Here is a 12569-nt window from a genome sequence, read left to right on the forward strand (position 1 = left end):
GATAAATCTGTAGCACTCTACCTCCAAGCAACTTTATTCCAGATTTAGGTTTTTTCCTGAGGACAGACAAACACCACTGGTTACAATGCACTTGCTCACCTCCTTGTGTGCAGGTGTAACAAGTGCGATTTTCCTGTCAAATTTTATGATGGAACACAAACAAACATATGTCCAGCAGACTACCTGGTGTACAAATGAAACGGCAAGTGTGGGAAAAAAGAACTGGAGATGGAAGAGGATAACCTGAATCTTAATTACAGAGGCATAGGGTATAGAAGTGAGAGTATGGACAGGTATGATTGAAAAGGGAAGTGATGGAACTAAGTAATGGACTTACATCTTGGAGAAAAGCTGGAATGGAGGGATGAATACATGAATTGGCAAACGGTTGAGGGGATTCTGCTCAAGCTCCTTTCCATTACAGCTGGGATAAGAGTGAGCGTGTTGGTGCATATGGGACCGTGTGGAGGTTTGTGTGTGTGGGCGTTCACATTCTTGTGCTCATTACAGCCTAATCATGACTTTTTTTTGTGCCGTTAGGCACGTATGTGATATATGTGCATTTGTGCATCACTGCATATGTTTGTGCCTGTGTGTGTTTTTTATTGTGTACACTCAGTGTTCGGGTGGGTGAGCACCGCTTCCTTGGCAGCTCCCTGCAGCACGAGGATTAGAGAGGTGGCACCACTGAAATGGAGCTGATCTATTCGAGAGTGTGCGTGTGTGTTTGTGTTATTCTGTGGTTGTATCGGCAGCGAATCAGATGAGAGTAGTGTGTGTTGCAAGGCTGAAAGGGAATTGGATCAGATTACAGAAAATCTTGGCACCAGATTAACTCCAATCCCCAGAAGAGACACGCTAAATGAAAGAAAGGAGAGCGGAGAAGTGCAGTTAAAGGAAAGCAGCAGCGGTGATGTTTAGAGAAGAGGAGCGTAAAGTGAAATGTACTGTAGGATTTTGGTTGCGTAACAACTGCTTGGTAATGTGATTGTGCGCCTCTAAAGTTGCTGTGTGTAGCACCTTTAAACAGCTTTTCATTTTCGGCTTGTGGTGCCCCTGTGTATTATACACGAATAAAAATCAAAAATGAATCAGTTTATATGATTAGACCCTTTTCCCCGGCAGAGACTGCTACCGCTGCTCTTCCCACATCTGCTGTAAATTTTCCCTCCATTCCGCCCCTTATTGTCACTGTGTGCAGTTTTCACTTGGCCGTTACTGTAAATTAAGATTTAGTGAAACCTGTATTTTCTCACTCCACCTCTTGCAGTCCTGGGAGCTCTGCCGCAGCTGGTTTTGGTTCTAGAAAATAATCCAACAAGCTCCTCAATGAGCTGAGAATATGAATATCTGGATCAGACAGTGGATCAGTGTTAAAGTCACAGATATACTTCCAAAAGGTCTGCTGTATGTTTACAAGCTGTACTGCTACACACACACACACGCACACAACTAGACATTTCTTTAACTAGTCAGTGCCAGTGATTGTACCATTGATTCCCCCCCGGTTGCTTACTTTTTAAAGCTTTTCAGTGCTGCCATATATGCACAGGTGTTTTGTCGTCTTCTCCACTTGTCACTGAGCGCCTCCCTCCACAGCTCTTCTTCTTGGAGAGAGGCTTCTCCCCTCTGCAGAAGGCTCTTCAGCCATTTGATTTCCTCAGAGTGCTGCACGACTACCTCACAGGCATCAGAGGTCTCCCTTTGCTCGTTTGAATTACTCCAGGACATATTTTGTCTGCAGAGGCCATCACAGAACATATGTCTCATCTCCTGCAGTTCTTCACTGAGCTTCTCCATTGTCTCATTCGCCCACAGTTTCTCTCTGGCTTGAAGTGCCTTCATCTGCTGTTTGCTATCACACTCTTCATTCATCTCGTGTAGCGTGACTATCTGTCACTTGTTATATAGCGAGTTCTGATGCTGATATGATTCCACGGTATGCAGAATTTTTCTCTCATTCAAATGAATAGGGCAGACACTTCATGCCTCGTCAGCTTGATTCAGCAAAGCATTCCGGCCGCTCAGTATTCACACTGCTTTCTCAGCAGGAAATGAATTCTCATCTTGTTAATGTTGCTCCACACAGAATTTGCATGCAATTACAGATATTTGGCAGCAAACATCCTTGAGGGAAAATCTTCTTTTCTTTTTAGACTGTCTTAGTGAAGGGTCACCACTGGGCTGTTGACCGTTGAGATTGTGTCTACTGTACTTTACCGTTTTCCAAGCAGTGTTTCCGCAGGGCTCAATTTAACTGAAGCCTGAGAGGGAAAATCACGAGTGCTCCTCTTTGCCTCACCAGGTTTCTACGTGGTTCCTTGTTTGTGTGCTTAGACTTGAAAGACTAAAGGGATTGCTGTGCTTAGCACCAGCTCTCATCTGCGAGGAGTCTCTCTTGCCTGTGTCACTGTGAAATAAAACATTGAGTCTCAAATAAAGCAAAGGCTCCACACAGAAAAGCCGAGTGTACATGGCAGTGATTTCAGTGTACTTTACACTCTAGTACACCTTGTGTGGAAATCTGCTTTTCTGGGCTTAATGAGAACTTTATGTCCTATTAACGAAATAAACTCAAACTTTCATGTCGTAGAATCAAATAATAAGGCATTGAAGTTTCACCGGTCGCATGCTTTAACCTGGCATGTCATAGTTATACACTATCCTCAGAACAATAGACTTGCATAGCACTAAATCACCAGTATGGATACATCAAGGGTTATCACAAACTGTGGCCTCATTTATCGGTCTACACTTAGAACACTCAGTAAAACTTAAAACCCCAAAATGACTCCGCTTCGGCAAAAAGACAAAGATTAGACATTGTGCAGCTGCAGCACAAACTGACTACGCACACGATAGGCCCCTGCAAACCAAAGGACAGCAAGAGCACGTCTCATAACTGCAAGCCTATTCTTTTTCAGGGTTACACAAGGCAAATCGACCTCAGCAATAAACCTACTGCACGAACACTTGGGAAATCAAATGCACTTTGCATTTGAAAATGACAAATACTCTCCACGCTCATATTCTGGATCAGATCCAGTCCCAGACACGTAAGGACGCAGTTCAAAAGTTGCCATTTCCAATCAGAATGAGGCGGTTTCTGATGTTCAGATAATCAAAAGTAGATTTTAATAAGCCCAATATTACTTGTTTCAGGAAAGAGCTAGTTTTCACTGGGTCACCTTAAAGTCTGTCTATCATAGAGGAGAGGATTAAGATTCAGATGCATTTATTAGTCCCAAACACATGCACAGACATGCACAGGCACACTTGTGCAGGTAGGGAAATTTAACTTCTGCTTTTGACCCATCTGGTGAAGGACACACAGAGCAGTGAGCTACCATGCATGGCGGCCGGGGAGCAGATTTTGGGGGAGTAAGGTGCCTTGCTCAGGGGCACTTGACAGGGTAGGGAGAATCATCTTGGATTTTTGGACAGATCAATCCAGGTTCGTCTTTTTGTTGTTTCTCCGTGGAGTTGAACCAGAGACCTTTTCTGCCCAAAGTCCAAGTTTCTGCCACTAGACCACTGCCTCTCCCTTTTTCTTTTTTTTTTTTTTTTTAAGTTACGCAACAGTATTGGGCTGAGGTTGAATTAATATAGCATTAATCAGATTTTTACAAGGGTCATATTTATTATCAATCAATTCAAAGATGTTCAGATCAGTTCTGATGCAGTCTCATACTCACAGAACCTGAGTTTTGTCAAAGCAACAATTTGAAAAGATAAAAGAGTATAAGACCTATTTAAAAAAGGAAGTGGCTAGCTATACATTGCAGAGAGTACAAAGGTATTTAGCCCTAACCTAACCTGCGTGCACCAACAGCTCCATGTCTCCACTGCAGTGTCTTGCAGACTAAATGGTGTCACACGTACAAGCCTTTGTCAGCACAATTAAGCCACAAGTATCCCATCCTCCCTCACATCAGGGACACGTCTCTAAAGCTCCTGAGTCATCTTAAGAGTCTGCTTTCCTTGTAATAATCAACCTTCTGGAAATAACGATTGGACGCGTCTGTGGCCACGAAAGATGCAGCAACAACACTTCTACACCAAACGGGCTCCTAAAGATACTCGCCTTCCTATTTCTGAAGGCCTCACACACCTATGGGTTGAAGCTGTGCTCAGGTTAGACCTTGGAATCAGCAACACCTGAAATTCTGACTTTCTTTTTACCAGTTTGATCTGTGAGATCAGGAGTAATGCCGATTTTCTGCGTCACCCCACAGAAGATGACGGTGGGGTTTATGTCATGAGTCCTTGACAAATTTGCATTATTTGACATCCTGTAATAACGATGCAAAGGTTTTGCATGGACACAGAGAGAGAAACCAGGCAGAGTGACGGCCCCTCCTTCATCATATCGCTCTGCTATTCCTCCTCTCTGTGACGACTCTATCTAATCCACTCTTTCATGCCGTGCATCTTTGTCCTGTCTCCCCACTCACTCCCACAGAACACTTTTATTCCTCGTCTCTGTCCTCATTTTCTCCATCCGCCAGTCTTTCCTCGTCCCCCTCCCTCTCTCCATCCTTCCACACTCACCCTCTGTTCCCACTACTCATGAAGTGTTTTCAATGCACTCTACCTCTCTGTCTGTCTCTCTCTGTCTGTTTGTCTTTGCTTTGCAGTAGCAGCTGTCTCTGTCAGGTTCCATTCGAGGCGGTTCACCAGTGTACATCCATGTGCTATGCATGTGCACATTGTGACCTCTCTGTTTGTGCAGCCCACTGCCTTGACCGTCAGACCATGTACCGCAGTGAACACTAGCTGTTACACTGGCTTCTACTGTTACTCACCAACTGCGTGTGAGTGTGACCGCAATATGGAGTGACACATATCGGTATTTGTTTGGATTTGCGTAGTCTTGGCCTTTTGTGTGCATTCATGTCACCGTGTGTGATCACTGGTTTTGACTGTTTATCAATGAGGCCTTGGTTTGGTAGGTACAGTGTATGTATATGTCATCACTGTTGGTGGCTTTGCACATACACACACACATTCGCGCGCACACACACACACACACACACACACACACACACACTATGAATAATCTGGCTGCACACAGAAGGTTAAGGGAAAGCTAAGCCCAGCGGAAAATTACCATTCTGCGTGTGAGTGTAATCGTATTTATGGCTGCTCTATAACATCTGTGCACATGCTGTATGTATGTATGCTATATGTGCATGTATGTACAGTAGAAGCTAGTGTTCACTGCTTTTCACCCTTAAGTGTTTTTAAGATATCGAACTGCTCCACAAGGTCATGGTTTCTGTATTAATGAACCCTCATAGTTGAGTAATACGAGTGCTACACAAACGCGCAGACACACACACGCACACACTTGTGTCTGGCAAGAGAAAAGAAACCAACTGGAAAAATTGTCTGTGTCACGCCCCCACCAATAATTGTGCGTGCATGTGTCGAGGCTCATACATTTTAATTTAATCAAGTTTGTATGCATGTCAAGTTGTGTGTTGAAGTGAGTATTATCCCCTGAATGAGTGTCTGTGGTAAAAGCTGTGGGGAGCTACAGATGCCATAAATGGGACTAATTCCTCTCAGCAGAGAAGTCTCACGCCGACTCTGAATATTTTTACACGCATGATGTTTTACAAGGTGAATATGATTCATGCTGCACGTGAGAGTGTGTGTATTGGAGATGTTATACCGTTAATTATGGGCTTAATGAAGGTTTCCCAGCTCATGTTGTCGAACCTGTGCGCAGAATTTGTTTACGTGTGTAGTATGCATGATGGATTCTTCATTCCCACTGCATCCTTAACATCTTTCAGCTATTTGTCTGGGTTGTTTTGCAAAATTCAAATCCCTGCAGTTGTAGTTTTGGACCAAATGACTCATCAAACGGCTCTAGATACATACTGCAGGTAGAGCTTATACCTTCACATCTGCAAAGATATCTTTTTGGTTCTGCCACTTTTGCTTGCACCTCCCTAATTCCATGATGGATGTTGTTTTCCTCCAAAATTGTCTTTGCTCTGAATACTGGGAAATTAGATTTTAGGGACAATCAGCGTTCTGTCTGGGTCTGATCCGAGTGAGCTGCCCTGATTGGTTGGCACACCAATCATGCTTCGTTGCTTAAATCATCTGTGTAATTTGTGTAAACCTGCCTAGTCTTGAAATTATAATGATGATTATAAACTTTATTTATCTAGCATTTATAGGGCAATTAAACCTTGCATGCAGCTCCCACTGGGAAACAATAAACTGAAGCTGAGACAATTCCAAAGTGGAATTGTGAAGAATTAGTTTGGAAAGTGTTGGTGTAATAACATGCTATATTACCCCACACTCATACAATTATAGTGTGTGGCATCCCAGTCTGGTACCTGGACATTTCAAGGATTTATGCAGGATCACGAGATAACCACATCTTCAAAACATATCAATAACAACCATTTAGTTGTTGCTTGGAGAAGATATTGTAGTGGATGGATAAATTGAATTGATTGACACGTGTTAGCTCACACATTAGCATATTTGACTGTCCAGCATGAGGGGTCCCCTCCTCCATTTAGGCCACGATAATTTTTTCTTATGCATTTCCATGGTCCAAGGAGACAATTTGTGATGTTGGATTAAGCTCTTGTACAACTAGGCTGTGGACTTTTGTCCTTTTGCAAATAAACATGTTCTAGGATAGGGTATGTGTAAAACAATGTATGCAGAGTGACCCATGCTTTTGTTAATTGTTGTGTCCTGGTTCTGTGTGACTATATAAGACGTCGTCTTCCATTTCTATGCACTATGACTGAGCCCAGAAGAAAAACCCTTTATATTTAATGTACCTGACACTGATTGAGTCTGATTGCAGCGTTGTAGATGGAACGTCAATGGGGGAAAATGGTCTTTTATGATGATGGGCTTTCAATAAATCCCCTTTGATTAATGATGTAATTATCACATAACAGAGAAAATGATGAAGGCCCTCCTCCCTCCATGCAAATAAAACATGATGCTTATCCCACACTCATTTAACGTAGTCATATTTGCATGGACAGACGACAGGAGTTTTTCATTCTTTTGGCGTCATGGCTCATTAAGATGAGTGATTGCTGCTCTTTGAGTGTTTACACAACCAATATTATCACCTGGATACCTCAGTGCAGTATAACAGCTTTTCTCGCCATGTTCTTCTTGCCGCAGGTGGGATACGAGAACGCTGGGACCGTGGAGTTCCTGGTGGACAAACATGGCAAACACTACTTCATCGAAGTCAACTCCCGGCTCCAGGTTGAACACACAGTCACAGAAGAAATCACAGAGTAAGTAGCAGATGTTTAGAGGAGGTGGGCAGCTGGATGGTTGCAGCGGTTGTCATTTTGTGTGTGTGTGTGGTTTTTGGGATCATCTGTCTACAAACAGGTGTGCAGCTATGAGGTTAGAGGCTTCCCACTCGCAAACAAGGTGCTGAAAAAGAGAGAACTGAGGGTGCAGGTAGGAAGGAGGTTTTAGGCTCTGAAAGATGCCAAGCAGGAGACGAGTGGAATGAGAGAGGGGGAGAGACTGGGGAAGAGGACAGGTGGAGTCAGTGGAGAGAGGAGCCGAAAGATGAGGTCAGGGGGAGGGTGATGGACAACGGGATTGAAGGAGAGAGGTGAGGACGAGCGAGGGGATAATGAAAAATATAAATAGCCGTCTGCTCCACTGATGACCTGTGAGATTTGCTCAGCTGAAACAACACAGATGGGTCTCAAACGAACACACACAAGACATAAACGCAGGCAACCACGCAGGTACAGGTGTTCTGGCCCCGCAGTCAGAGCCAGAAATCGCTGCTCAGCACTGATCTGTGTGTAAACGCAGAAATCTGCAATTAATTCACTTTTATTTCCTGTAGGATTCCTTTGATTAATGAACAAAAAGCGTACAGACTAATAATCAATGCAACGAGTCCAGGAGGTTATTGGCAGAGGGAGGTATGCCTGGCAAGTCAACCTGTTCCTACGGCAACCAAAAATGACTGACAATTTAACTCTCAGCGTGCACTCTTGTTTGGCCTCTTTCATCTCCTCAGTCTTTGTGTTTTTGTCTTGTTACTATACATGAAGAAGCCCTTTGATCAAACCCTGACGTTTGCATCCAACCACAGAGAACTGCATCAGCTGGAGGAGAGTTCAAACACGTATAAGCAAACACACTGAGCTCCCCTCGGCAGCACAGACGGCTTTATTTGGATTGCCAGAGGTCTGCTAAGCTTTACTAGGTAGATACCAGCTTTAACAATGTGGGTAATGTGACTTGAGACATGGTCTGATGAATGTGAGAGCATAACATTCAACATCAATAAAACAAATTGGCATAATGTAGGCAGTCTTGTACTCCCTGTAAGCCTGTGGTTTCCCATGTTACACTGATATCAGGATAAAGCTTGTATCTGCCATTTCTTTTCATGAGTTTAAAAGTTGTGTGTGTGTGTGTGTGTGTGTGTGTGTGTGTTCATCCCTTTCCTTCCGTACTTGGCTCAGACTCGGGGGTGTCAGTGGCACCTCAATATACCCAGAGCTCAGTTTAACTAAACATAATATCCCCTAAATTGTTGTCCGGGCACTGTACTGCCCAGTAAGTACACCTCCCGGGTCACTTACTCACCTGATTACACATCATCCAAAGACTGTGGACACATATAGACCCTCTCCGACTGCCCTGGTGGCTTTGTTTCACCTGTAATGGTCCGACATATTTCACCTTTATGATTTTAAACAACGGTATAGAAGGCACCACAGCAGATTCCCAGCAGGCCTCCATCCAATATTTAGACACTTTCAATTACCAACAGGACTTGTGTGGGGGTGCGGAGGCAGTGAGTTAGAGATTTCCCTCGTGGAGCTTTCGTCTAAACAAAGACGTGCGTTTGTCATCGAAGCACATCGTATCATTGAGGCCTAACAAATGGGGATCTACTCACTGTCTTTGCTTGGTGCTTTTCTATTGACTGGTTTCATAGCATGTTGCGGATAAGTCTAATAGAGCGGATCGTGTGGGGCATCGTGCACATACATTAAATAGGAACAAACACAGAAGCGGCCCAATCATGCAAACATCTCACTACTCATCACAATTCAATTTCCTGGGTTTCCTTTATTTTCTACTGTTGCTGTTTGATGTAGTGTCACATCAAATATATTTGAAAATAAAAAGGGGCCAAATTGGAAGATTAGGAACGAACGAATGAACCTGGACAATATTACACTAATATTTCCCTCTAGTTGCATTTCACCCAGGATGTCATGCAGCATTATTCTTGAGTACAAAAAGAGATGGAGCAAGCCCCCCCCCCCCTCCTCTCATGCATTGAGACACACTCGTGTACAAACAGGAACAATTTTAAAAAGTCCTTCTCACGTATTGGACCCCTCGGATCCTGCACCAGTTTGCCATATCCTCTCTCTCCTGCAGGGAAACCCTCTCATCACTGACCAAATGTGAAGTTTTGGGGGAATTGGGGTCATTTGAATTGGCAGCAGTGCAGTAATTACCAGGATCCGGGCAGCGTCGTGCATCAAACCGCACATGTTGAAAGTTTCAGCTGTCGCAAGCAACACTTTTCATTTGCACAGCTTTCATGTCAGGCGGAGGCTTAACTCTGGGCAGCCACAGCCGACAGTGGGAGAGAGAACAAGTCCCATCAACAGAAACCCAATATGCATGCGTCTGAATGGTCGGGGAAATGACTCCACGTTTGAGCGTAAATGACGAGAGCGAACACTGTACTGGCCGTGTCATTTCAACATTATGTCCATTACTTTTTCAGCTTCTCCGTTTCACTTGGCTACCCCCCCCCCAATCTCTGAGCTGTGTGAGCACATTCATTCTGGTCTCCATGTGTTTGAACTGACTGTGTTACTAATAGACTTGCCGCAAAGGTATTTGTCACACTGACTCGTGTAACTCCCCTCTAAACCTGCTGCTCATTCCAACCCGTCTTTCACCGGGTTCATCTCTCCTGCCTCATTTGCTTTTCATCAGTCATTCTCCCCGTTCCAGTCTTCTATCTCCCTCATGAGTCTCTCGTGGTCATTCTCTTAGATTTTATCGTTCTTTCTCCTCCGCTGCTCCTTCCTTTGTGGAACACACACCCTAATGCTTTTTTCGACGAAGCTCCACTGGACACCATGCCAGGAAGCCCATTGCTTTTGTGTGTCAGAATCGTTTTAGGCCCTGTTTATATCTGAATTGAAATGCATCCTGGGTGATCAGATCCCCGGTGGGCTGCTCCAAGGACAGATAATATGCAAATGGCCAAACTGGAGCACTGCCAACTCAACTGAGGTCCTTTGTGTAAGCTGGCTTTGTCCAGGATGTCTGATGATCAATAAAACTAAACATAGAGATGTTTTTAGATGTGCATCAAACATCTTGGGTGTTTGTTTTCCCTGAAACCCACCAAGGAATAGTTTCAGTCTTTGTTGGTTTGATTTGTTCCTCTCTTAATTGAAGCAGATTGCTGCCTCCAGCCAGTTAAAAGGTGGAGGTATAAACTAAAGAGTGTGGACTTAAAGGTATGAACAGAATGTTAGTAGCCTCTCCAGCCATTTTTAGATGAATTTGCTTGAAGTTTGGTGCAGATGTTAATAGTCCCCAGGTTAAGAATGACTTTGCTGTCCCCCTGACCTTTCTATTGGGTTGACATTTCATTTTTTAGAGTGAAAAAACTATTGTTAATTACATTACACTACATGTCATTTAGCTGACGCTTTCATCCAAAGTGACTTACATTTTTAGGACACTCAACATTTATAAGGAGCCATTTAGGGGTTCAGTATCTTACCAAGGACACTTCGGCAAGCAGATGGGGAAGAGTGGGGATTGAACCGGCAACCTTCTTGTTGGAGAACGCCCGCTCTACCCCCCAGGCCACACCGTCCCTAATTAGCATTGCATCGATTGTTGTCATCCTTCCGCTACAAACTAAGATGCTGGTGTTATCCACATGTTGGTCAGATCACATCACAAGGTTCACTCTGACATTTGACTTTGTTCAACTCTAATTGTAAGTTCAACTTTGCAGAGTTTGGTCATAAACTCCCTAACCAGCTCACAGGTCAGCCAACTCCTCCACCTCCTCTTATGTCACAAAGTCCCCTCTCTCTTTAATCCATCCCCTCTTCCTTCCCACACATCCATCTTATCCTAACAGTCCTCCCTCAGGCTCTCCCCTTCATCTCTGTCCTCAGCTGCCTTCGTGCACAGGTCTCTCCACCTCTGTCCATCCGTCCGCCCGCCCTGTCTGTCTTCCTTCCTCGCGCCGTTGCCTCCTGCTCTGTCTCCTCCATTTTTCCGGCTGCCATCCTTTCAGCCCTGTCAGTTTCTCCCTCTGTGTGAATACCACTCACTCACCCCTCATCCACTCTTTTTTTTCAACTTTGACATCTGTCTCTTCACTCATCTCTCCCTCACTCCGTCTCTCGCTGTCCTTAGCCTCACCCACCTTCACTCATCTTTACTGTGTCCCTTCAGGAACTTGTCCTCCTTCCTCTGCCCCTCTTTTATCCTGCTGTATTGTCCCACCACCTCGACTTGTCTCCTTTGCTCCATACTTTCATGTAGGAGTAGAAACACCAGCCAAAATACAAAACAACCGTAAAGAGGGACTTCTAGGTGATTAAACCACATTAGTAGGGGCAGCGACAGGGCGAGCCATCAAGTCCAAATCCTCTGTGTATTGGCTTTGATTAGCATGCACGTCAAAAAAACAAGGGCTGAGCCTTTTCCATTATGATGTCATCATATTCAAACAAAGTCAGAGGAACTGCAGGACGGCAGAGGAACATCTGCTCTAGCGTCTGAGGTTTCTCCTCGAGGTGAGAAAGGGAGAAAAATGTCAACATTGTTCTGAAAAGAAGAGTTGCAAGAAAATGAATCCTTCCAATTTGCGTCTCTCATAAGAAATGAGATGTCACTGACCTCCTAGTTCCATGCGTCCTGAGGCTTGCATGTCCACAAGAGGACAGCGCAGAGTCAAGAGTTTCTGACTTTAACTAACATGGCAACGGTGGAGGAGGTTGTCATTATTCATCTCTGAAGAAAAGGGCAAAGGAGACCTCCTTGTAAACGGCGCTGGTCTGTGATGGTGTTAATACATCGCAGCACTTGGACAGTGCATTGTTAGATGATTTCTTCCTTTTGCGACACTGCCCCCCCCCACGATTTCTGTTGGTTCTGCTCCGTTTCGTCTGTAATCTTTCAGAAGACACACGTACACCAATGCAGATGTAATGAGTGAGAATGAACAGGAAGCTCTGTCTGTATCTTTATACGTATTAAACATTAATGAGGGTTTATCGGTGATAAACAAGCATGTTTCGAGTTTCCTCCAAATTGGGTCTAAAAGGGTCCAAATCTCTTCACCCGAAATGTGACCGAGCACCAACTGGCACATGACGGTCCACCAGTTACATTTGTGGAAAAGAGCTGGAGTTGGCAGTGGAATTTGATGACGAATCTGTTTGCATTTTTTCTAGTATTTAACATATTGACTCTCAGACAAATCTTAAAACAACGTCCGAACACAAACTGTCCGTGCTCACCACCAGAAA

The 12569-nt window shown here is 44.2% G+C and overlaps 1 protein-coding gene across 2 annotated transcripts in view; it reads left to right on the plus strand.

The window, feature by feature from the left end:
- Positions 1–12569, plus strand: part of pcxb (pyruvate carboxylase b) — a 256790-nt gene that overhangs the window by 43885 nt on the left and 200336 nt on the right. For both annotated transcript variants that reach the window (XM_062384277.1, XM_062384278.1), the window contains exon 10: positions 7177–7295. In XM_062384277.1, coding sequence (XP_062240261.1) covers positions 7177–7295 — 119 coding nt within the window. The remainder of the gene's footprint in view (positions 1–7176; positions 7296–12569) is intronic.

Source organism: Platichthys flesus, chromosome 24, assembly GCF_949316205.1.
Source record: "Platichthys flesus chromosome 24, fPlaFle2.1, whole genome shotgun sequence".
NCBI classification, from domain to species: Eukaryota; Metazoa; Chordata; class Actinopteri; order Pleuronectiformes; family Pleuronectidae; genus Platichthys; species Platichthys flesus.